This window comes from Fukomys damarensis, unplaced genomic scaffold (genome assembly GCF_012274545.1).
Source record: "Fukomys damarensis isolate Sample0158 unplaced genomic scaffold, DMR_v1.0_HiC HiC_scaffold_28, whole genome shotgun sequence".
NCBI classification, from domain to species: domain Eukaryota; kingdom Metazoa; phylum Chordata; class Mammalia; order Rodentia; family Bathyergidae; genus Fukomys; species Fukomys damarensis.
The window spans coordinates 34,848,679-34,875,910 of NW_022900940.1; the positions used below are offsets into that span (position 1 = coordinate 34,848,679).

Genomic DNA, 27,232 nt, shown 5'->3' on the forward strand with positions numbered 1-27,232 from the left:
AAAAAAAAAAAAAAAAAAAAGTAGGATCTTTCTTTCTTATATAGTAATTATATCACACTCTATTACCTCCAAGGAAGGCTGAAGTATTTAATAAACACAAAGTAAAGTTTTGATAAGGCATTTTCTTGAAAGCTTTAGAAATAAGCTTAAGTCTTTTGGCATTAGATTGACAGGCTTTTGTTTTTGTGAAAAAATAGTTTAAAGTTGTATTTCATGTTTTCAGGTTCTCATCCTGTCATAAGAACAATAGAATCTTCAAAGCAGATCTCTAGAATTCACTGTTCTAAGAGATTGCTCCTTACTGTTACTAGTATAATTTTATGGTCTTGTGGCAAGGTTTCAGGTTGAGAAATGAGATTAAATTTGTAGGGGAAGAGTATTTCCTGTTCTTCATTTGTTTCCTGAGGAATGCTTACCCCTTTAGCCTCAAATGTGCTGTAGTATTAGCTATTTTAAAATAGATTGCTTAAGACTCTGAATTTGGAAAACCTTAAATATGCATCATGATGTTTTACTTGCAATAGAAAACTTGGCTACAATTATATATAAAATAAAGCATTACAGCTACTGACAGATGTCACTAGCAACTTACTGAAAAACAGATCCTTCAAAAAGAAAGTGCTAGAATCTGATTTAGAGAGTTAAGTCAGTATAGGTGGAGATAAAATCCTGTTGTCCAGTGCTTTTTTTTTTAACTTTAAAAAAGTGTTTAGACTTTGAGATATTTGATATAATTTAAAAATTTTTTCTGAATCACAATGACTAAATGTAAAGGAATGTGGTAAATAGAAAATCACAAAGCAAACACTCCTGTAATAATGGTTGCAGGTAAGATTCATCAATTGATGCGAAAAATGGTGTTGAAGTTTACAGAGTGGAATATGTGCATAGTATAAAAGTATCTTCCTGAAGCATTTAATATTTACAGCAGAAAATTAATAATTTTATGATGAAGGATGACAGACACTGAGTGATCAGAATTAGTATCACTAGTAGTAAGACATTAACATCAAATATAACATGATCTGCCAAAGAGGGTATGATGTTACTTATATGATCTTACAGAAATGTATAACCTTCCTGTTATCATGAGGAAACAAACTCAAATTGAGGAACTTCTAAAAAAAAAACTGGTATTCTTCAAAAACACCATGGTCATCAAAGACAAGTATTTATTGCACTTTACAGAAAAGTAAAGGTACACTAATGTGGGATCCTGGATGTGATTTTCATATAGAAACAAAGAAAGGTATTAGTTGCCAGGGATTTAGCTCATTGGTGCTGCAACCTGCCTTGCCAAGTGCCAAGGTCCTGAGTTCAATCTCCGCTACCAAAAAAAAAAAGGTATTAGTAGTGTAACTGTGACGTTTGAGTAAAATTTGCAGTTTATTTAATAGTTGAATCAGTGTTGATTTTTGGTTTTAATAACCAAAAGTAAGGTATGTATGATATCATTAGAGGTCATAGTTGAGTATGTAAGGATTTTGTACTATTTCAGTTTTTCTGTAAGTATGAAATTATTTTAAAATAAAAAATGTCTTTATTTAGGAAATTTAATATATTCTCACATTCATCCTGTGCTACTGTAAAGGTTCTTCCCTATTAGAATTATTATCTGGTTTTAGACATATTTACGCTTGATGAAGTTCAGGAGAGACTATTTCAATACATTTTGCCCAATATTTTGTTTCTAACCACTATTTGTTATTTAATTTCTCAGTTGTTTAATATCACTTGTAGAGATACCTGAGGGTAATGTTTGTATAGAGATGTTGATTGATCTCTACTGTAGTTTGTGGACAAATGTTAAGAAAAATTTGAGGACTAGAAATAACTGACAGGGCCAGGGATTTAGCTCAGTGGTGCTGCTGCCTGCCTTGCAAGCACAAGGACTCAGTTTTGATCCCTGCTACCACAAAAAAATAATAATAATAAAAAGAGAGATGACTTACAAATTAAGAATGAGTAAAATGAGACATTAGAAGATGTGCCCATGTTGTTGAAGATGTTCAGTATAAATTATACTGTGTTCCAAAATTTTTGTCTTTTTTCATAAAAACTATTTTAGATGAGTTTCAGCTATTAAGAAAGAAATCTCACTGGTGCCTGGCAAAAGAAACTTTATTGAAAAACCACATCATCTTTAATAAATGGAATACTGCTCAGCCATAAAGAATGAGAAGTTAGAGTCATTCATAGGAAAATGGATACATACTGAGGATATACTCCTAAATGAAATAAATAAGTCACACATATATAAATACCAAATAGTTTCTCTGGTGTGAAAGACTGTAATGGTACATAAGATCCTAAGGATATAATTGACCATGTGAAATAGGAAGAAAAGGGCTAAAGGTATAAGGGAAGTGGGAGGGGGAGGGGAAAGGTAATAAGGGAAAGGAAAAAATACCATGAGAAAATGGAAAAATGGAAAGAAAGTATTTGTAAGTGGGGAAGGGAGGGCAGGGATAAGGGGAAAAAATGAGAACCAAGACCTGTCATGTAAAGGTACAAGGTCCCAATGATGACTGTAACTACTGTACACCTGAAATGTACCAATAAACTCAATGAGGAAAAAAAAGAAACTTTATTTTTTGTTAAATACCTAGCACTGTAGTGATTGTAAGTTAGACCCATTTGTAGTCTATCTATAGTACCACTATCTGTATATGGAAACCATTAGTTTTTCAGTACAGTAATACCTCTATTCGTGAACACTTCTATTCACAAACATTTTGATTCTCAAAAGCATTGGAAAAAATTTTGCATCCTTCTACAAACTCCATCATCGATAGCAAACAGGACTGAGGCCATAGCCATCTTCCCCACACAAACACAAAGTCAATCATCTTCCTCAAAAATCATAAAACAAATTGAGTTTGAGTTTGTAAATTGAGATACCACTGTACTTAAACAGTGAAGATTTATGCCCCTCTACTTTCGAACACCACAGTTGAATCTAGGTATCAAGGTCAGAGACTCTTTTTTTCGCCACCTTTCCATCTTGAATATGCCTGGTAATGAATAATTTTCTTAATGAATAAATACTGAAGACTGTGTGAGGTGGATTTCTACATACATTCAAAATTCAGGTATCTCCAGTCCTCCAACCTTTAAAGAAGTAGATTTGGTTAGCCCACTTTAAACTGTAAAAATAATCATGTGCAATAAGAAAAAAAAATCATGTGCAGTTTGTTGGGAATAGAGGAAGGTTAACTTTTTCCACATTTAAGTACCTAAGAATTACTAAATACTTAAGAATGTACCTACGAACTAAAATAGAAGACTTTTATTATTTTGCTGCTTTTTATTAGTTTCTAAATAAATCAGTAAAGCTGAATGGATAAATTATGATTTTATTTGTTTCCTTTGTGTAATAGAGCTTCATATTAAGAAGTATATGGTTTTAATTTTATAAAGTATTTTTTTAAAAACCTGAGGATTTAGGTCCTAGTACTGTCAGATACTAACCTTGTGACCTTGAGCAAGTCAGTTTGTCTTAATGTTTTTCTTGTCTATAAAATATTGATGCTAAGCATAATTCTTTACTCCATGTGATCTGTGAAGATTACATTTGAAAATGGACAATACACAGTATAGTAGCACCTAGCACTGGGGCAGGTTGTCCCACTTTAGATTTACTGTGATTGGTGCCTCTGATTAAATGAGGAAATACCTCTGAAAGAGTGGTGAGTTGAAGTACTAGAAGAATAGGAGTTTTAACAAATGTTGAAATATTAAAACATAGTTAACCCAGTTATGTATGCCATTTTATAGGATTTTTGTATAGATTACCCAAAATCTGTACACTAAACTATTTAAGTCTTATTCAGTAAGTTAATATTACCTGAATTTAGACCAATAAAAAAAGCAATACTATATAATACTATTTGTGAGCAACAGATTTTAGGCTATTTCACATCATTTCTTTTTATTTTTGTATATGGGAAAAAGCCATTAGTCTGCATTTATAATCAGGACTAGCTTCCTGTAAATATATTTATTTTAACTTTTTATTTATAGATTTTGAAATTTACAATTCTAAATACAGCAATAGTTAGGCACTGCATTTTTGCAGGAAACAAAAAAGCACAATTAACAAAGTCAGAGCCAGCCACAAATGAAAATATTCAGTAAACTGTTTAAGGAAAAAAAAACTAAGAAAAACTCTGTGAAGCAGATGCCAAGAAATATTACATAGGTGCCCTTACTACATTGTAGAGAAAAGAATATAGTTTAGAAGGAGGAGTGGGAGAAAGACAGGTAACAAATAATATTGTTTGAGCACTTACTATTAGGCACTTTTCTAAGCACTTTATGCCTATGATATTCTTTAATCATTTTAACTACCATATAAATTAGAACACCACTTTACAGATGAAGCAGCTGAGGCTCGGAGAGATTAACTAGGTTTTCCCAAAATCTTCAAGCCAAAATTCAGAGTTTTTGGCTTTAGACTACATGCACACTGCCTCCATGAAACCATTAGCCACCATCTACTCATGCAGAGAATGTGGTTTGTCTGTTTTTTCCTGAATATTGTTTGGGATTCTCTTGCACCAAGGATGTGAGTTAGTCTTTTTTTTTTTTTTAGAACCCACAGAACCCCTGGAGCCTTGAAATAATTCAAGAATACCTCAGTGGTAAGCATACTGCTTTCCTACATGCATTTTTAAAAAATATTCCATATCTATGTAAAATATATTATTACATATGATAATTTCATTTATCTGCTTCTTTCATTGTGCAATTGTCAAGGTATATAAATAGATGTAAGAAAAGGGTAGAAAAGGTAAGGTATGGGTATAGAATTATATATCCCTGATTTTTTTCCCAAATACTGAGGATTGAACCTAGGCCATTCATACTGAGCTGTATATCCTGACCCCCATTTTTTTAATTTAAAAGATTTTTTTTTTATATTGAGACAGGGTCTTGTTGAGTTGCCCAAGCTGAGTTTTAACTTGGTGGTGTGGCTGTTAGCTTTTCAGAGTGCTGGGATTACAGATGTGGGTTACCATACCCAGGCTTGTGTCATTGATTATTAAGGCAGGGATTGATTTAGAATTTTTATAATTCCTGGCAGAAAACTCTATACCTAATACAAGCATTTGATTTCTCTAATAGTATTTGTGGGGGCTTAGTATCTCATTGGTTGAATTAGAATTATTCTAGGTTTTTTGTTTTATCCTAAAGTCCCAGGGCGTAACTTTAAAATTCTGAAAAGGATCTTAAGAAATTAGTATTTTGGGTGGAAGATTTTGCTAAATTTGAGATTCCCTATTACAATTTAAAAATGTGTGTGGGATACTTTTTATTACTTAGTTCATATAAACTAATTCTGGCTTTTTATCTGGCCAAGATAGGGGTCAGGAGAGACATGTTGTGGAAATGTGGAATTTGGAATTGTTATTCTAGTGGACTCAACCCCTATTCCTTGGATCTTGTTATACTACTCTGTACCTATTTCACCTTTGTCTTTGAGGCCAAGAAAAAGTCACTTTGTCTTAACTTTGTCTTAACTGTGCAGTCAGCTCAGTGTAGAATAGAGGATGGATAGCATGTATCATTTGTAACTCATATCCATCCCTTATGCATATGGATGACAGCAGGTAATTGCATACTTTACTTTCTTGCCTAGGCATACTATGGTTTTATTATTTTCCCTTTGTGGTGAGAAGTTTTAGTGTGAGTGAAACCTATTTGCTATTTCTGGAATAGAGAATTTGAGATGATTACCAAAATTGGTGCACTTTTTTCCTTCATGTCTAGGATTTAATGTAACCCATATTAAGAGATCTTACTATCTGAGGTTGGTAAGTGTGCAGTAGCCTTCTAAGTATATAAAATACACTTGAGTTTATAACAATAGCTCCTTAAACCACACCCCTTTCCAGGAGTATTCTGATAGGAAATCTTCTCACACACTAACGTAGTTAATTTTTGGACAAATTTCCTATTAATTTGCATTGAGAAGTTACAGTAAGTTCCTGACTTACCAATGAGTTCTTTCTGGGAGAATATTCATAAATCTAATTCATTTGTAAGTCTTACACCTTTGACACAAATACACAGTGTACATATGTTGGTTCTGCGCTTCCCAGCAGTCTCCTCTTCTGCTTTTCCCCTTGCTTCCAGACATCATGGGCTCTGATTGAGCCCTGTACCACTGTACACTATCACACTGTACAGTAAGAACACAGCACAACTGTGGCAATGTCCAACAGAGACATGAGCTACTTCTGTGATTTGTTCCATCTACAAATGTTTGTAATGTGAGGTCCATTCATATCTGAAAGATTGTGACTCATATGTTCCTAAGTCAGGGACTTACTTTATTTGTGGTGAAAGATGGGAATAAGTTAACATCTTTCACAAAGATGTAATTCACCTTTTCAAGTGTACAATTCATTGATTTTTTTTAAAAACATAATCAAATTGTGCAACAATCTTCAGGAATTGTGTAGAACATTTCATTTACTCATTATGATCTCTTAAGAGCATTAACACTGAATTCCCATTGTCCCCATTCAAGGCATGTTAATCTGCTTTCTGCCTAAAATCTTGCCTTTTCTGTAAATTTCAAAGAAATGAGATAATACTTAGCTTTTTGTATCTTTTTTTTAGCATGATTTTGAAGTTTGTGTGTTTTATAGCATGTACCTGTAGCTCCTTCTCATTAGTTAATTTTATTATACTTTTAGTATGCTTTATCAATACATTCATCTCTTTACAATTTATGAATATATTAATATTTTTGCCAGTGTTGATTATTGAGTGTTCTAAGATTCATTGTACAACTTTGTAATATAGCATAAACCACTGAATTGTACACTTCAAATGGATGAATTGTAAGGTATCTGTGTTATATCATTTTTTTTTCTTTTCTTTTCTTTTCTTTTTTTTGGACTGGGGATTGAACTCGGGTCCTTGCACTTGCAAGGCACGCCACCGAACCGCTGAGCTAAATCCCTGGCCCAGTATTATATCTTAATAAAGCTATTAAAAACATGATACATACAATGTGAACATTTGTAGAAAATTTCAGTAGCGTAAAATATTATAGAGAAGAAAAGAAAAAGTAATCTGTACTCTAGCTGTTCCTATGTCAGTTATTGTGGAGATAGAGCATCATTTTAAGTGACAGCCTGTTTCATTGAATAAATATATAAGAATTTAATTTCCTTATAATTGGGCATTTCAGTTGTTGTCAATAGTATTATAATACATATATTTTTGTGCAGTTGTCTTTTCAGGGTAAATTCCAGAACTGAAGTTGTTGGTTCAAAGATTAAATGCATTTAAAATTTGAATTGTATTTCTAAACTGCTTTGCAGTAAGATGCTTCAGTTTGTCCTTCCCTCATGTACGTGGTAACTGTCCATATCACCATACTCAGGACATTGAATAGTTTTGGTATTTGCTGATTAGTAGGATATTAACTCATTCTCATTTGTGTTTCTTTGTACAATTTGTCTACATCCTTTTCCAAATTTTTTTTTTTTTTTGGTACTGCGATGCATTTGTGAGGCAGGCCACTTTTTTCCAAAATTTTTGTTGTGCATATATTTTGTCTTTTTAAAAATTGGGGTAAAAATCTATTTTGTATCTTTATGTTAATATCTAGAAAGTCTTTTAATAATATTTTCTTTGGTCTATTTCGAGTTTATTTTTATTTAATATTTATATTTGTTTCATATTTTTCCCACACAAATTTAACATTTTTTGTGTAGTGTAGAGATATTTATTGCTTAAAAGTATCCTTGGTAACTTGGGTATATTATATGATTATAAAAATATTGTTTTTCACAGATTTTACTTTGTATATTTAAATTACTTCCATTAATTTTATATTTATTTCAAATAATACAAGAAGGGGAAAAAAGAGTCTGGGAATATAGCTAATTGTTCAATCACTTGCCTAGCATGTGTTGAGACTAAGAGTTCCTAGCATGTGTGAGGCTAGGGACCCTAGCACTGAAAAATAAAAACAAACAAAAAACTAAAAGAGACCCACATTATTCTTTTATAAATTTTTGTCATTGTCAGATGCTAAATTATTAATGAGCCTACAATTTTAGTAAATTTTTTCTTATGCCACTGCCACACTTTTATTACGGTTTTAAATAATTCATTTAACTCCCATAAGCAAGCAGAGTGAACAAGACAAGCAGCACCCCTGTCCTTTGTGAGTCAGTCAACCATCACTGGATGAGTAGTGTCCCTCCCTGTCATGAGCAAGCAGGCCTGAACAGGATGTGAGGTGCCCCTGATAGAACGATGTGACCCCCACTAACTCCAAGCTGGCTCTATATTTTGCTTCCCCATAGCATGAGGTAACAGAGGTGAAAACTAACATGATCCTGGGCGAGGACAACACTTGGAGAGAGAAGGGAATGACCAGATCCCACAGCTGCAAACTTTTAATTCCAACACCCCAATTGAACCTCCCACCCTGTAGCTTACATCTAGGAGACACCAGAGGGTTGATCTCATTTCCCATCTACCAATGGAAGCAAGGATATTCTTTGGCTTGAACAGTCATCACAGTCTGGGGTAATGGAGAGAGGCACCTCTGGTGCAATGGAGGGCACATCAAAAACCCACGGGTCCTAATGCTGGGCATAGAAAATCATGGCTGGCTGGATCATAAGCCTGCAGATTTTGGAAAGAAACCACACATTCAATAACAGTAATTTTTCTCTGATTTCAATGTTTAATTTTTTTTTCAGCTTTAATTGAGTTCATTGGTAAATTTTAGGGGTACAGTACAGTTACATTCATTGTTGGGATCTTGTACTTCTACATGACAGGTCTTGGTTCTCATTTTTTCCCCTTGTCCCTGACCTCCCTACACCCCCCCCTCCCCTCCCCATATACAAACACTTTATTTCCATCTTTTCATTATCTCACATTTTTTTCTTTTTCCTATTAACCTTCCCCTACCCATCCCACCTTCCCTACACCTTTAGCGTATTTTTTTAAAATTATTTTTATCTTTCCTTCAGGTGTTGGTTTCAGGATTTTTTCCCCTCTGGTGTTAGTTTCTTTTTTCTCTTTCCATTTCAGATGTCTTTTCTTTTCCTCATCTTTTGTTCTTTCTTTCTTCCTCCTCCCCTCCCTTTTTTTCCCCTCCCCTCCTGTCCCCTCCTCTCTTCTTTGTGTGGTGTGATCCGGGACTGAACTCAGGACCTTGCACTTGCAAGGCAGGCAGCAGCACCACTGAGCTAAATCCCCAGCCTTCCTTATCTTTTTAAAAAATTCTTATCTTCATTCTCTGTTTCTTTTTTGTTCTTTCCTGCAACTCTTCTCTATTACTATTAATTTCCCTTCACTTCTCAATAGGACTCTCCATCTCACTTTTCTGTTTTCCTCTATATAGCCCATTTATTACTTTTTCAAAGTTTGCATTTTTATACTCTGGTTCCCCACCCCTTCTACTTTTACTAGCATATCTAGCTATCTACTTAATGTTATGCTATTACTGTCACATTGTATTGTTAATAGATTTAAAGTTGCATTTAGTAGATATTATAGGTCAATATTAGGCCAATATTTGGTTTGTCTTAGTGATTATATTTATAGATCTCTCTTTTAAAGTTAAGCATGGCACTTTATTGATCCTTGGGCTTGTCAGTATTCAGTATGTATTTGATGCTATAATAGCTGCGGATTTTATTACTGTGGCCAAGGTGACATAGTTGTTGTTAAATGCTTTTCTTGGGATGCCTAAATCTGGATTGTCTTGATGTCATTCACAACTTTACTATGGTCCATTCCTGAAAAACTTGCATTAGGCGAAATATGCTGCAACTTTCCATCTCAGATAAATGGAAGTGGTTGGGTCCCGGGACCAATACAAAGGCAAATAGCATTCCCAGAGCATATACAGAAAAGTGGACATTAATTAAAGAGGTATGCATACTAAAAAGAAAGATTTCTACTACAATGAACTTGCATACCTTAACACAAAAAACAAACAATGGCTGAGTATGGTGTCATATGCCTATAATCTCAGCATGTAGGAGGCTGAGATAAGAGGATCATTGAAAGTTCAAGACCAAACTAGACGACATAGTAATTTTCAGGTCAGCCTGAACTACCTAGCAAGACGTTGTTTCCCAAAAAGACCAACCAACAGAAACATGAGAAGACAAACCAATAAAGTGCCTTTAAAAACTCCCACTCCCCCAAAGCAGGTCCATGGGGCATAGAAAGAGAGGAAACCAAAAGCCACACACCTGAATTATTTGAAATGATATCAGGATAATAACAAAACATCAACAAGGCATTTGACAATCTCACTGAAGATATAAGTACAAAGATACTGGACCAAAAAAAAAAATTAGAGGCACTAATAAAAAGCTAGAAGAGTTAAACAAAATGATGCAACCATAGAAAAGAGTTAGAATACTTAGAGAGGCTCCACGTAGAAATTCAGTGTGTTAAAAATTCTGTTGAAAGTATGGGTAGCAGAAGTGGTCATTGTGAGGACAGAGGGTCAGAAATACAAGATAGGACTATTGTCAGTGACCAGTTACTAAGACATACATGAAAATTGGACCCACAAAAAAGACTAAGATCAATTGGAATTAGTGAAAAATCAGAAGATAGCACAAATGCCAGAAAAAAACTGTTTACTGAATAATAGAAAACTTTTCCAATAAAGAATTTAACATGCAGATAAGTGTGACGTATAGAGTCCCAAATAACCACAATCAGAAAAAAGTTCTCTAGCACGACACATTATAGTCAAAATCCTGGAAGTCCATCATAACAGTTTTAAAGAGGTTAGAGAAAAGCAGTGAATCGCTTACAAAGGAAAACCCATTAGAATTACAGCAGACGTATCAATACAAACCTTAAAGGTCAGGAGAACTTGGAAATGTTTTAAATGCTAAAAGAAAACAATATCCAACCCAGGCCAATATATACTGCAAACTGTTTGAAAGTTGTTGGAGATGTAAAATACTTACATGATAAAGAGCACCTAAATAAACTCCTGATCACCAAACCAGCACTCCAAAGTAATTCTCCAGAATAAACTGGAGAGAAATAATGGAGATAACAATGATAAAGGGTCTAATAGAGTGAATATACCAGGTAGGGTGAGCAGTTAATTAAAAGGGAAAGATAAGGAATGAGCAGCAGGAAAATAGTGCAATGGTAAGAACAAGTTAGTACCTATCAGTAATAACTTTCAATGTGAATGGTCTCAGTTTGTCAGTCAGAAGACACAGACTGGAAAAATTAAACAAATCCAATGGTATGCTGTATTCAACAAACATATTTAACCTAAAAAGAAACTCATAGACTAAAAGCAAAAGGATGGAAAACAATATTTCATGTAATAGAAACCCGAAAGAAAAAAAAGCAGGTGTAGCTTTCTGAGATACAGAAAAGTGGACTTTAAGTCAAAAGTGCTCAAAAGAGGGAAAGAAGATCACTTCATATTAGCTAATGAAACAACCCAACAGGAAAAGATAATTATTAACATGTATGCACTGAACAGTAATGCACCCAACTTTATGAAAAAGGTTAACTTTCGACACAGACCAGTTGAATAACCCACTAACACAAATAGATTAACTAGACAAAATGAACAAATATTAGAGTTGAACAAAACCTTTAAATAAACGGACTTAAGTCTTTTCAACAGCAAATGGAACTTTCTCCAAGATAGAGTGTATGTTACCCAGTAAAGCAAGGTTAAGTGAATGGAAAAGATTGGAAATTATACCTTGCATATCATCAATGTGAAAAAGGCGAAATAACAATGGACACTGCTGAAATTGAAAACATTATTAACCACTCCACAAACATGTATGCCCCTAAATTGGAGAATCACAAGAAATGTGTAATTTTTAGATACATGTCAATTCCTAAAACAGGAATATTAAAAAGTCCCTCAAGAGTCCAATAATAGGCAATGAAATTGAAGCAGTAATAATAAACCTAGCAACTAAGCAAAACCCAGGTCTGCATGGGTTCACTGCTGATTTATACAGAAACTTCAGAGAAGTTCTCACACCAATACTCCTCAGGCTTTTAAATGAAATTCTGAAGGAATGAATACATGTACAGTCATCCCTGGAAACTACCATTACCCTGATTCCAAAACTAGACAAGCATTTAACCAAAAATGAGAACTATAGACCAGTCTCTCTAATGAATATAGATGCAAACATCCTCACGTACTACAGAATGTAACAGATCATCCAAAATAATGACCAAGTAAGCTTCATCGCAGGGATGCAAGGATGAATTGACACTTACAAATCATTATATTTAATACATGAATGGAGGCAAGGACAAAAATCATGTGATTAACTTAGTAGATTCAGAAAATGCCTTTTGACAAAAATCCAACATCTTTTCAAGGTAAAAACACTGAATAGGTGTAGAAGGACTTACCTCAATCACAATGGAGTACTCCTCTGACATAAGGAAAGATAAGCTTGAGTCACTGTATTAAAATGGAGGCCATAATGTTAAGTGAAGTAAATAAGACACATAGCTTAAATCTGATTTCTCTTGTATGAGAAACCCAAATTATAAATAAGAGGAAAAAAAAGATAATAGGAAGTGAGATATATCTTTCTTAAAGGGGAAGGGGGTGAAGAGATGGAGGGAGGTGGAGGAAGGGATGGGATGAAAAAAATTAAGATGTGTTATGTGCACATAACATACAACTATAAACAAGGGATGTGAACATTATGCATTGCAACATATACAAAAAAATGAAATGGGTCAAATGATGGATGGAGGGGAGAAGGGAAAGGAAAGGGGATGATAAAAAGAATTAAGGTGCAAAAAAAAACCAAAGCTCTGTCCAAAAAGCAAAAAAAAAGGTGTGTAGTGTACATGTACCATTTCCACACAAGGAACGTAAATATTGTGTACTACAGACCTGTACATTGAAATAAATTATGAAATTAATTTCTGTTACACAAAGCATTGTACAGAGATTAAAGCTAAGCGTTTTGAAGTTTACTGGTTTATTGTATGACCTTTACAAGTTTAATTCAGCATTTAAACCTTCCCATAGTTCATTGTAATGAATTTATCTCAGTGAAGTCATAGGATCAAAGCAGATTGCCCTGCTTCAGTAACTTTTCCTACATTATTGGGTCTTTACCATAGCTAGACAAATATTGTACTTTTTCCAATTTAAAGACATGTTGTTTTTATTCTAGTTCCCTGTTAGTTATGTTCTCAAGTCTGTTTTTGTAGTAAAAATGTAAGGAATTGGCTGTAGTGTTTCTAGGTCCCCCCCACCCCGGTCTTCCATAAACTCATTATTCTTGAAGAGCATTAAATCTGTTATATTTTACTTCTTTTTGAAATTTTATCATGTGTGGTGAAGCATTTTATTAGGAAGAAGAAAAGGGAATGATAGGAAATCACTGTTACTAATACTAAGTTTTGTTATAGGAAACATGTAATTTGTATATAGGATTTTTAGATAATTATTAGAGTTGAAAAACACCTTGGGTTAAAACTTTCTGTTAAGATAAAGATTTGAATTCTCTGCTTGATTGGATTTGTCTCCTTGTTTGCTTATATTTTTCCCTTAATTATTTCTGGCACTTTTTAGTTTTTTATAGCTTTTATGCAAACTATCAATACATTTAGTTATTTTAAAACAACACAAACATCTTATCTTACATTTTCATTAATCAGAAGTCCAGTATATGTTATACCAGGCCAAGGTCAGGATATCAGAGACTCTTCATTCAGGTTGTTGGCATAATTCAGTTCCTTGTAATTGTAGAATAATTGGCTTTTCCCCCCATAAACTGGTGGTCTTTCCCAGGTTCTAGAGGTAGCTGCATTTGGCTCCTGAACTCTTTCTTCCGTATGTGAAGCCAACAACAGCAGATTGAATTTTCTGGTACATTTATGTGATAACTTTTTTCTTCCTGTCCTCTTTTCTTCTACTCATATGCCTGGATCATGGCTACTAGGAAATCCTAGATAATCTCTCTATAAATCCCTTTGCCGTGTAAGGTAACATTCACAGGCCCTGAAAATAAATGGTGGGCATTTTGGGGAGTGCAAAGTGTGTGGGACATTTCCTGCTTTCCACAGTTGCTGACCTCTCAGAAGTGTTCTTGTTTGGGCGTTGATTATATAGGTATGTTTTGAGTAACCAGTTGAATTATTTAAAATCTGAACAAAGCCCCAAATTCAGGTTTATCTCATCTCTTTCTAATTTATTCATCAGTTCTTTCCTTTTTTGCTTCCTTTTGACACCTTTGCAAAGGTTATGTGTGGTTCTCCTGACTCAATTGCTAGAAGTCAGAAAATACAGAGGGCTTGATATTTCTTTTTTGCTTATTTTTTGATGGAGTTATTTTTTATAGTTTGAGTATTTACATCACTCTTCTCCTGGTTACCTTTTAAGACTGTCATTGTCATGTTCTTCAGTGTTGGTGATAAGGTTCTAGAATCTGAATTTTTACTGCTAGTTATGCTTGGCTCTATCTTTTGACTGATACACCTGAGGGAGACAAATTAAGACAGGCTTTCTCCTTTGCATTTTAGTCTACACTAAAGATTAGCTGGACAGTGACTTTATTTAAGCAGCTGTTAAATAACTTTAATAACAGCTATCTTTTAACAAATTATTTGAATTGTTTCATATTTTTTTGAATTTGTATTAGATTAAAATACTTTAATTGAAAACACATATATATTTTATGTGTTTTTTAAAGACCCATTTACCGTTTATGTGTACTCTTCAACTTAAATTTGTAGTCTGGAATTTTTCCCAGAGCACAGAAGGACAAATGGATTAAATTATTCCTTGGACAGCCTAGAAAAATGATGAATTTATGATTTTTAATCATATAGCTATATTTTAACAACCTAAATAGATATTTGCTATTTGCTAATTTATATATACTTTTGCTCTTAATTTAATAATGAATCCAGAAGAGCTTAGATTTATTGTTATCAATAACATAAAACCAATGATATATACCTTTAAAGTTAGTTTGTTTTTATTTAGTTTACAATGACAGTTTTGCACTCCATTTTCTGTCATTGAAAATGTAGGTAGCAGACGTACCACATATTTATCATCACTGAGTTCATTACATCATACAGGAGAAATATATTAGTATGCATGCAGAAAATCTAACACACATAAACAACCACTTAGCATTTTAAAGAACATATATATATGATTTATTGATTAGATTAAATATATTTTAGTGGAGTGAGATACCCATATAGAGTACATATATTCGCTTACTTTTCAAAACAAGTGGTTCTTGTGATGAATGAGCTTATCTCTTTTTACGTATCACAATGAGAACAAACATAACACTTTTCCTTTTCATTGGAATCTCTAAAGGTACTGACCTGACTTCATAAAATTGTAGTCAAAATTAAGAAATAGAAAATAGAGGAAATGAATATTATTGATACAAAGCATAAAGAACACATCAATGTATTTTTTCTTTCAGTCTTTTATGGTCATGTACTTGGCATGCATTCCAGAATCACTATATCTTACAAGAAAGGTATCCTAGCCTTTTCTTTTATGGAAGCAGACAATAGGAAGTTGTTCAGAAGTTTTTTAGTTTGCTTAGAATTTTTTCCCCCTCTAGTTTATATCCTGACATTTTCTTTTTTTTCAAAAATCAAAAACCAAAAATAGAAAAACATTGCACAAGTCATAATTCCTTTCAGTAGTTTCTAAAACTCTGCTTATTTAACAGGGTTGGGTAAGGTTTTTCTAAGTGTTCTGTGTGCATTGTGCCTTCCTTTCTTGAGACAGTCTGTCTGCACTAATACTGTCTTATAAAGGTAGTCATTCCAGTTTATTTTAGTTAATTTCCATGGGTGTATTTGCAGAATTTATCAAGCAGTGTAGTACAACCTTCAGTCTCTTTTCTTCAGTCTTCTCTTCCAAGATTTTTAACCATTACATCTTCTTTGAATATTCTGAATTGTATAGCTCTAAAGTTTCCATCTCTCAATTTTCTACTATTTAAAATACTTTTCTTTCCCCTCAAAGTGAATGTTTAGAACTGAAGGCATTATCTTTCACCTCACCTGATCTCCCCAGCCAAACACAGGTTGGGCTTGGTCAGGTCATCTTTCCTCCTCCCTCCCCTTCTCCCTCCCCTTCTCCCTCCCCTTCTCCCTCCCCCTTCCTCTCTATCTTTCATCTTCCTTCATAGTCTGGATTGACCTTTAATTCCTTGTGTAGTACAAGCTACCTTTGAATGCAAAGTCCTCCTTTCTCAGTCTCCAGTGCTGGGATTATGGTCATGTGCCACCATGACCAGCTCCTAAAAACAGCCAATCTTAATTTCTCTCATCATCCTTTAGAGTCTATCTTATACCTAGGAATTCACTGTCTCCTCTCCTCATACCTAATTAGTAAGTGACCTTAGTAAGTGAGCTTAGTTTTTGCTTCTTCCAGTTTCACACTGTTGTCAGAAGCCTATTTCACTCCCTCTACAGCCTTATTCCTGGAATATTTGAGAAGGCTCTTAAATATTGCTATGAGATTAATCTTCCTAAAGCCTTGCTGTTACGATTTGTGTCTAGATGTCCCCAGAAGCCTCCTGCTGCCATAGGTGAGGCTTTTTCAGAGGAGGCTAAATCTAGAGTGAGTGATGCTGGGATTAAGGGTGTGTGATTATGAAATCACTCCACTGATTGATTTGGGACTGCCCTAATCCCAAGTAGTTTAGGTAGAGTATAAAAGGGACACAAAGAAGCTGATAAGGTCCCTTACTTGCTTTGCTACCCTGTGCCTGCTGTGAACTGTTTCTCAATGTTTGTCTACCTTGGAGTCAGCCGATTATGGATTGAATGCTTTACAAACTGTGAGCCAAATATGCTTTTCCTACTTTAACTTTGAGCATTGGATATTTTGTCTTAGCAAGAGAAAGTAACTACAATTGCCTTTACACTATCCTTACTTTTCTGCTTAGAAATGTCAGTGATCCCACTTTATCTACTGATTGACATTTGAAACCCCAAGTTAGTATTTAAATTTCTTATAAATGTATCCTAAATCTTAGTCTCCTTACTGCTTATGTACTTTCTCTGCTGGTCCATAAAAGGCTTTCACATTTTTGTCCCATCATAATGAGAGCATTTCTGTATCCTTCCTCATGTCATAATATTGTGTATCTTTTTTCCTTTTTTCTTACTGTGTCTTTTCTATTTTCTTGCTGCCAATTTATAGCTTACTACATACTTTTTTCTTGCAGCATGAGGGTAGGATATGTGAATTTTTCTGACTTGTATGCTCCACTGTGATTTCACACTCACAAATTCCTGTTTGCTTTTTGCTACACACAAAGCCTGTTCTATTTAATGTTTTGTACCATTGCTTATTTTTGTATAGGTCTAGGACCTATATTGATAGCTGTTTTCTCTAGAGAGCAGGGGCCATGTTGTTTCTTTGCATCTCTCTTAGGCTAAGTGTGATTTATTAAAAATGCTTCATTTTTTTTCATAAATACTGATTGCCTGTACTCAACCATTTAGTGGTAAACCATATTATAGAAGGGAGACATAGATATTCTATAGCTAATTAAGTTACTTGTTACAATTAATGAATGTGGTTTATTACTTCTTTGATGAGGAAAACCCAGGAAATGGTCTTTTTTCTCCCCTCTGCTCTCATTGGTATATATAAATTTTGTTACTTTAATAGTAAATTCTAATAGTGCAAACAACTCTTAAAATGGTTTTGAAAATGGTCAATTTTTAAAATATACATCAAACCTTTATGTTATTTGTTTGGGCAGAATAATAGAAAATGTTTAATAAATTGCTATTGAAACAATGTTATAATATGTAAATTCATGTGAAATAGTTAAAGAGATGATGGAACTATTTTTACAAAGAATTTCTTAACTAAAATAGAACTTCATAGTTAATATACTAAAACAAATTGTCATAGAAGATTGAAAGTAAATACATTTTTGGATAAATTATTTTAGCTTTAATGTTTCTTGTAGTGATTTTAACAGCCTCATATATTTCAGAGGTAGAGATTTTGGCGGGGTATGATAATCTTAGAGAGTTAAGGTTAAGAGAATGGCAGAGTATGCACTGAAAGAAAAATTACTGTATTTACAAAAATAAAATAATTTAAATATTATGGTTTAAAACATTATGAATGTAAATATGCTTTCTATATTTTCAGTCTTGGCTGTAATGCCATTCTTGGTTAGTGAGAAATGAAGAGTGGTACTGAGACTGTTTAACCTATAATAACAATTTTTTAAAAAAGCATTGATGTAAACTTGGAATTTAGCTCAGTGGTTCCACAGCCTGCCTCACAAGCACAAGGTCCCAAGTTCATTCCCCAGTACCAAACAAAAAAAGCATTGATGTAAATCTGAGGAAGGAAAAAAAAATATTTATCTCTATGAAATGACATGAAAAGCTGTGGTAAGAATAACAGGCTGATGCGTGTGCATTAAGGAATGAAATCTCTAAAGTCAGGTGCTAATTATAAGTACAGGGACAATTGGCTTCACAACACTTAACTATTTGTATATTTTTTTTAACCAGTATAATTTAGATTTTTTGAAGCGTTGAATATAGCTGTTATTTTATTTCCTCTTTATATATTAGAAAAGTAATAAACACTTCTGTTGGACTGTGATTTTGATGGATATATGTGGAATATTAAAGAAATGCTACATAGATAATTCATGTGATTACCCTTGGATTGTCATTATTGTGTACATTACCTGCTTTCTACTCTTAAAAAGCAAAATAAAATGTTCAGTGATAGTTAAAATTATTTTAACATATTTGAGTGTATTTTATTTGCTGTGGTATACAAAAGACTTTAAGGCTTAGATTGTGAGATGTATTAATACTGACATTAAGAGTACTGGCTATATGTTTAGATTATTATAGTTTTATTTATTATTTTTCTGTTATTTGTGGTGCCACTGTACAAAAAATCTTCACTGATCTACATCCCTAGTTCTTCTTAGATTTTTCTTATTTGTAGGCAGGGTCTCCCAATAAGGGTCTCTCCTAAGTTGCCCAGGTAAGGCTTGAACTTGAAATCCTCCTGCACCAGTGTCCCAGAGTGCTGGAATTGCAGGCATGTGCCACTACTTTCAGGTCAATTATTACAGTAGTTTTAAAACTTTCTTTGATCATGTTCTGTGGTATGTTGTCATCAAAATGATATAACATTGCATCTTTATTTAACAATTACTGATGGTTAGTATCCAAGAAAGAAAATTTCTTTTGTACTTTGTACTATGTTCTTCAGTGACATTTTTGTAATATGTTCAATTGTTAAAAGGTGTGTAATATAGAGAGCCCATTCTTAGAAGGTAGTTGGCTTTTAAGTTATAGCATAGTAGGAAAAGTAAAATCAACAGAAAATATTTTTAAACTTTGTTTTTATAAATAGAAGTGCAAATGCCATTTTAAATATTCTTAGGTATTTTTTATTTAGCTTTTAGTAGCTGGTAATTTAAGATCACAGTTATTAGGTGTATTTCTGCATTTTATATATTGCTCCCAGATGCTACAGTATTAGTTTTTATCACTGCATATTTTATGAAATGTCAGCCTTCTGTTGACTGTTCACACAGCATTGTTAGTGATCAAAGACAACATAAAGGAGAAGAATCTAAACACTTGTCTTATCTGTGTCCTTCAGTCTGACAAAAATGCTGTAAAATTATTTTATTGTGGATGGTATAGCCACCATGTAACATGCAAAGAGATAAATATTGTTTTTAGTATATTAAAATGTTTAATGTGAATTAATGTTATATGGAAAAATAATTTCTGTTATAAATTGTTCCTTGATAAGTAATGAGGTCAGTGTCATATAATGATGTAAATACTTTGCTAAATGACAGGGTTGCTTCTAGAAAAAGCCACAAAACATTTCACATCACAATAAGTTTTAAACTCATTTTATTTTACAAATTTATTCTAGAAAAAAGTAATTTTTAGTTTTGGTCTATATATATATATGTATATATATATATGTCCTCTATATGTGTGTGTGTATATATATATATATTTTTTAAAGCTATATGTGACCTATTTTTTATTATTACAGTATTCTTTTGCCCTGCATAATTTTGATCTGGATTTCACTGATTTAAAGATCCATTTTTATTTCAGTGATTTTTTTTTTTTAACTCGAAGGTAAAAGTATAGGAGAAAATTTCAGAACTTGAAAGAAAATCTGTAAGAATAAAACTCTTAAATGATTTTAATCAACTGTTGTGTCCCCCAACACAGCAGTTAATTCAATCAATTTTATGTTTTGGGATGGTTTTATTAAAATCAGCTGCTGCTTTCAGTACATCCTTGAGGTAGATGCTGTTTTTGTTTGTTGTTTTTTGTTTGTTTGTTTGTTTTTGGTACCAGGGATCAAACTCTGGTCCTTATTCTTGTGAGGCAGGCAGTGGCACCACTGAGCTAAATCCCCAGCCCAGAAAGATGCTGGTTTTTAACCTGTGTTTTTTGAGTGGTGCCAGGGTTTATAAGTCAATATAATTGGAGACAACTTTATCAGGAAAGTCAGTGTGTTTCTATATTGTTGGTGTGGGTATTTGGAAGTAGAAGTAGAATGTGGATTTAAATTAAAAACTGATTTTGTGTAAATGAACTTTTATTGCTAGCTGTAGGGAGCTGCCATTTCTAATAAAAAGTGATTTAATAAATAAGTGTTTTTTAGTTCAGTTTTATGTGCCGTTTGTTTTTATAAACGAAAGTTGTTTTCCAGTAGAAGAGTTAGATCTTTTGAAAACAGATTGAAAGATAAAAGCCAATGAATATAAGTTAGAGGCCTAAACTTTTTGCCCCATTATATCTGTAATGTAATCCACAGACTAATAGTATTAGTATAGCCATAGTGCTTTGAAGAAACATAGAATCTTGGGCCCAATCCTACACCTACTAAATTACAGACTCATTTTATTTAATTTTCCATGTAATTTATATGAACATTAAAATTCGAGAAACATTACCATAATGCTTCTTTCATTTGCTTGGTATATATGAGTTTTTTTTTTAATTAATTTTTGGGCTAGGGAATTAACTCAGCACTGCGCCTGCCTCACAAATGTGAGGTCCTGAGTTCGATTAAAAAAACATTAAATTTATTGGTGCATTTTTGAAAGTGGTCACATTCATCATAGGGAATTTCTACCTGTACATAATGTATCTTGATTCTTTTATTTCCTCAATCCCCCAATGCTTCTTCCCCTTCTTATTTACAAAAGCTTTGTTGCCATTTTCTTTTTCTTTTCCTTTGTCTCTCTCCTTCTCCTCCCTTCCAATTTGAATATTTTCTTCCCACTTCCCAGCACATTTTGATCCTTATTTACCTTTTCAGTTTCTCACACTAGAGAAACAATGCAATATTTCAACATGTATGTCTGATTTATTTCACTTAAGACTAAGGTCTTAAGGGGTGTCCGTTAACCTAGAAATGTCTCAATTTTATCCTTCTTTATAGCAGAGTAATACTCCTTTGCATAAAACAGTTTACATCTTCTTTATCTATTCATTTATTGTTGGGCATTCGGGCTGTTTCCACGATTTAGCTATTATGAATTGTGGTGCTATAAATGTGGGTAAGGATATATTGCTGTGGCATTACCCTTCCAGATCTTTTGAGAAGATACCAAGAAAGAGAATAGCTTTCAGGTTTTGTCCATTTAGTATGATGTTGGGTTTTATCAAAATAAGATAAAGTCCACGTATTCTATTTTTCTGTAGGGTTTTTACCATAAATAGATGTTCAACTTTGCCAAATACTTTTTCTGCATCTATTGAAATGGTCATGCTGTTTTTATCCTTGGCTCTGTTAATATGGTTTATTACATTTACTGATTTATGTATGTTGAACTATCTGTGTATCCCTGGGATGAATCCTACTTAGTCATGGTGTATAATGTGCTTTAAGATTTGCTGTATTGTTTTTGCAAGTGTCTTATTTAGGATTTTTGCATCTGTGTTTATTAGGGAGATTGGCTTGTAGTTCTGTGTTTTGGTTGGATCCTTCTGTGATTTTGGTATCAGGGCAATGCTTGCTTCCGGGAATGAGTTTGGGAGTATTGCTTTTCTTTCAGTTTCATTAAAGAGTTTGAGGAGCAGTAGCATTGCATTAGATCTTTGTAGAAATCAGTATTTAATCTGTCAGGATCTGAGCTTTTCTTTGCTGGTAGGTTTTTAATTACATCTGAAGTTTCATTGACTTGTATTTGGAGTTAACTTATTTAGAATTTATATGTGTTCTTGATTGTTTCAGTAATTGATGTGTCTAGAAATCTGTCCATTTTTTCTGTATTTTCTATCTTATTAGAATGCAGTTTTTCAAAGCAGTTATTGATGATCTTCTTTATTTGTGCAGGATGTTTCACCTTTGCCATTCCTAATTGCATGGATTTGAGTCTTTCCTTTTTTTTGATAAGGTAGGCTAAAAGTTTGTCAGTTTCATTTAATCTTTCACAGAACCAACTCTTCCTCTTCCATTCGTCGATTCTTTGTATTGTTTTGTTAGTCACAATTGCATTAATTTCTGCTCTGATTTTTCTAGTTTCCTCCCTCCGATGAGCTTTGGACTTAACTTGCTCTTTTTGTAGAAGCTTGATGGTCCACATTAAGTTGTTTATTTGAGCTTGCTCTGTTTTTTGATATAACAATTTACCACTATAAATTCCCCTCATACTCTTGCTTTCAGTTCATCCCATCATTTCTAGTATGTTGTATTGGTGTTATCATTTAATTGTAGAAACTGTCTAATTTCTTCTTTAATTTCCCCTCATGGGCTGTTCATGACAGTGTTACTTAATTTCCATGTATTTATGCAGTTTTTGTGCAATTTTTTGCCATTGATTCCCAAGTTCATTGTACTATGGTCTGGTTATAATCCAGGGGATAATTTCAGTCATTTTTTGTTTACCTAAGCATGTTCTATGAGCTAGTATGTGGCCTATTTTGGAGAACATCTGTGTATAACCAAGAATATTTATACTGATGTCACGGGGTAGAGCGCTCTGTAGACATCTACTGTGTACATTTGTTAAAAAGCTTGGTTCAGATCTCATATTTGTTGGTAGTTTTGTGTAGTTGATCTATTTGTGACAGTGGGGCATTGATGTTCCACAGTAAAATTTTATTAGTACTTATTTGATTTTTCATGTCTGTTAATATTTGTTTTATATAGTTTGGTACTCTCTTATTTGGTGCATAAATATTTATGATTGTTATCTTGCCCTATTGGATTATTCCCTTAACGAGTATGTTGTGAACTTCTTTGTCTCTCTTGATCAGTCTTGGCTTGAAATCCAGTTTGTCTTCCGATTGAATAGCTACCCCCGCTTTCTTTTCCAGCTTCCCATCACATGGAGTATTGTTTTCCGTCCTTTGATTCTCAGTCTATGAATGGTTTTGAGTTAAGTGTGTTGTGTCAGCATTTTGTTGTATCTTGTTTCTTGATCTATTCTGCCAGTCTGTTCTTTCGATTTGTTAATTGAGACCATTTACATTGATGGTTACAACTTATATATAGTATTTATCCTTGTCATGTTATTTTCCTATTACCAGTTCTCTTTCTTTACCTCTGTTTAATTGCTTGTCTTGCTTGGTGGATTCATTCTTTTGGGGCTCTAGCCTTCATTATCTTTTAATATTTTGGAAGTGCTGATTTGGTGATCATGAATTTCTTCAGGTGTTCTTTGTTATGGAAGTATCTTATTTCTCCATCAGTTTTGATAGATTGTTTTGCTAGGTACATCAGTATGGGTTTTAGGGTTTCAAACACTTCACTTAAGGCTTTCTTTAACTCAGTGGTTTGTGTTGAGAAGTCTCCTGTGGTCTTGATAGACTTTCCTTTATAAACAATTTGTTTCTTCTAATAACCTTTTTCTGGAATTTTGAGTATCACATGCTTTGGCTTAGATTTTTTTGTTTTTTGGATCATGGTTAATTGGAGTGTTCTATATGCCTCAGTCATATGTATGTGAAATTCTTTTTCCATTCTTAGAAAATTTTCTGCCATTACCTCTGTGAACAGGGTTTGTATGTCATTTGTACTGTCACCTCAGTTTTCATTGTGCCTGACCAATGTTATGTTCTTTTTCACATTATTTATCAGCTGTTGGATTGATTTTTCATGGTACATTGCTATTTTTAAGAGGTCTTTTCATGATTTATAGCCACAGTCCTGTGTTTTGGATCTGGTACTCTGACCTCACATTGATTCATCCTTTAAAATTTTAGAATTTTAAATTTCCTAGATATCTGATTGAATTTGTTTCATGGATTCCATTTCTATCCCATGTTGGGGATTCATATTCATCATTTTCCAAAATTCCTGTAATTTAAAAATCTGTATCTATTCTAGATTTAGTAATCATGTCCTTCATTATGGTCATCATTTCTGAAGTAATCTGAGAAGTTATTCATGATTTTATTTATTTTCTAGAGCCTCACCTATCTACTTTGTTAGTTCTGCTGTTACCACTTCAGGAAGTCAAGGTGAGTGACTTTTGAATTGTTTCACCTCATTATCCCCTGGCTTTGTCTTTGTGGTAAAGTGAAAGCCTGAGGTTGTGTGTTGCATGCATGTCTTCTCCTTTCCTTTTTTTTTTCTTCAGTTAAATTCCTGCATAGATTCTGTAAATTGTTTATAGTAGGCAGTTTTATTGCTTGTATCAAGAAACCCTTAGGCTGTTTCTTAGACATAACTTCAACACATAGCTGGCATTTGGGTTTGGAATCTGTTTAAAGATCTTACCTGTTGAATTTATTGGGGATGAGAAGTTGCTGCATATTTAGCCTAGCACTTGGTTCTTTGCTACTGGGTTATAGTATTGTTTATGACCCTCAGGCAATCTCAGCCTTGGGCATACAATGAAGAACAACTGTTTCTAAGAATTATATTATCTTAATACAGTAGTATAATCAATAATACCAGTAGCATCAAACACAGTCTAGAAAATGACAAACTGCAGTAGACATTAAATTATCACCCTTAACTGTATGAAGATTTGTAGTTACATAACAATCTAAAACAACTCAGAAAATTGTACATAGTGGCTATCCCTTTATTATGGCTATTTTAACCTCAGGGTAGAGAATTTTAAGAGTTAGTGTAAGGACCAGAAAAAGGGGTTGTTATTAGAACCCCCTGCAGTGAGTCCTGGTCTTCTGTATGCCACCAGCACAAGGTGAATTAATGAATAAACACAGGAAATGAGATTTAGAGAAGAAACTGAGCTTTGGGCCTGATAAATGCTACTCTGGGCATCAAAGAGTAAGGTGCCCTGAGCTTGCCATACCTTTATTTAGTATGTTGTAAGGGATGACTCAGAGGGCAGTGATACTCCTAGGACATTGAGGAAGTTATGCTGATGAAGATCCTAGGTCAAGGAGGAATTTATGTTGATTAGGAATGTCCCTCCCCAGGTGAAACCTTTCTCTTCCTATTCATTTCTCAAGGAACCGGGATGTCTTCAGCTGATATAATCCTTCCCTGCAGTGTCACAGCATCATGGAACCATTGAGGTTATAGCTGTGACCCAAGGAAGAAAATAGAGTTATTTCTTAACATGCCATAGCTGGCCTGTAGGCAGGAAAACTAGGCCTAATCATAATTTAGTTGTGAAATGATTTTTCCCAAAAGTTATGTAGAATTGCTCCTGACAGGTTAGGGGAAAATATAGAGAAATAGAAAAGAGAAACAGATTAGCTGCAAAACTAGAGTACAGCAGAAGATTATATAAGTTTTAGGAAACTGGTGAAGAAAACAAGAGGGAAAGAAGGAAGAAACAGGAACATAAGAGTACCGAAAACAAAACAAAACTAGAAACAATGTTCACTCTCATAAATAATAAAAGAATATTTTAAAAAAGCAAAGAAAGGAAGAAAAAAGATGTCCACTTCAGAGTCTGTCTCTGTTGTCCCTGGTAGACAAAAAGAGCATATAGCACCTAGTTCTGTGTTGGTTGACCCTCAAGCCTGCAGTAGAATTACAGCAGGGGTGGTGGGTAATCCCAGCAAGCCTGCCCTCTCAGCTCCATTTTAATTCAGGCTGGTCTTGCTTTCCTGCTGTGGGTCTGGGACCCAAATTGTTCATTCCAGAACACTCCCAAGTGCTTCCTCTCAGGTGAACTCAGCTTCCTGGCCCTGGGTACCTTCCTTGGCTGTGTCTTACCTTATCGCTTGGAGCCCTGAGATGGAGCCAACCCTCCACTGCTGAGTCCCCAGTTCAGCTGGCCCTTTTCAAATGCTTACTGAGCAGTCACCTTCTCGGTATACCTGAACTGAACTGGAATAACCCACCAGCCACTGCTGCAGTCTACATCATCCACCTCTCCACCCCACTGCTGCATTTCTCCATAGAGTCCTCTGGAATCACCAGTGTTCACCATGCCTCTGTATATTCGAGGCACCCATCCCTTGCCACAACGTGGGACTCATGGAGAAATCGCCGCTTGTTGCTTCCCTCTTCTGCATTGAGGTCCTTCTCTTCACTTACCATGTGGGCTCCAATTCTCACTTTAGAGCTTTGCTGGATACTGGGGACCCACTTCCCTCTTTCTTTTCTTCCAAAAATTGCTATATTACAGCATCAGGTCTATAAATCTTGGAGAGGCTTTTTTGCTGCTGCTCACCACTCCACCATCTTGTAGGCCCTTGTCCTGTATGAGTGTTTTAATTAATGATTTTTGATTTGGTCATTTACAATTCAAATGTTAGAGGAAGCAGTAGAAACACCAAAAATTTAGTGGTACCCAGAAGTAGGCAGATGTTTAATCTAGAACTCATATATGTTTTTTGTCTTTGAACAAGTACAATTAGAATCAGCAGCTATTTTGTATTATATGTGGATTACCATGTTACTTTGCTACAGTACAGCAGATATTTTCTTTTCTCCAGGGTAGTGTCTTTTCACTTTTTTTATGATATTCATGTCTTTCCCCAGCAGTAAGGCAATAAGCATTCCCAAAGAGTGTTCTGTGGTATATTTTTCTCAGGATGATATGTAAAGTCTCCCATCCTCATGTCAATTTTGATAACACTGAGCACTGAATACTTTCTTTCTGAGAAAATCACAATATTGCATTATACCCAGGCATATTAAAAGATCTAAAAAACTCATGTAACTTAGTTCATTTTAGCATTTTCCAGATTTACTTGACTGGAAGATCACACACACACACACACACACACACACACACACACACACACACAT

The 27,232-nt window shown here is 34.0% G+C and overlaps 1 protein-coding gene across 17 annotated transcripts in view; it reads left to right on the forward strand.

Moving 5' to 3' along the window:
* Window positions 1-27,232, forward strand: part of Tbc1d5 (TBC1 domain family member 5) — a 552,135-nt gene that overhangs the window by 83,181 nt on the left and 441,722 nt on the right. For 9 of the 17 annotated variants that reach the window (XR_004514672.1, XM_033757102.1, XM_033757104.1 and 6 more), the window contains one exon: window positions 24,461-24,513. The exons of 2 other annotated variants lie outside the window; for them this stretch is intronic. Coding sequence is in view for 5 of the 15 variants with exons in the window: in XM_033757102.1 (XP_033612993.1) it covers window positions 24,461-24,513 (53 nt within the window). In the remaining 10 variants the exon portion in view is untranslated. Of the gene's footprint in view, window positions 1-4,594; window positions 4,644-24,460; window positions 24,514-27,232 lie in introns of all 17 variants that reach the window. 6 more of the 17 variants (XM_033757108.1, XM_010612792.2, XM_033757106.1 and 3 more) reach the window with 2 other exon arrangements.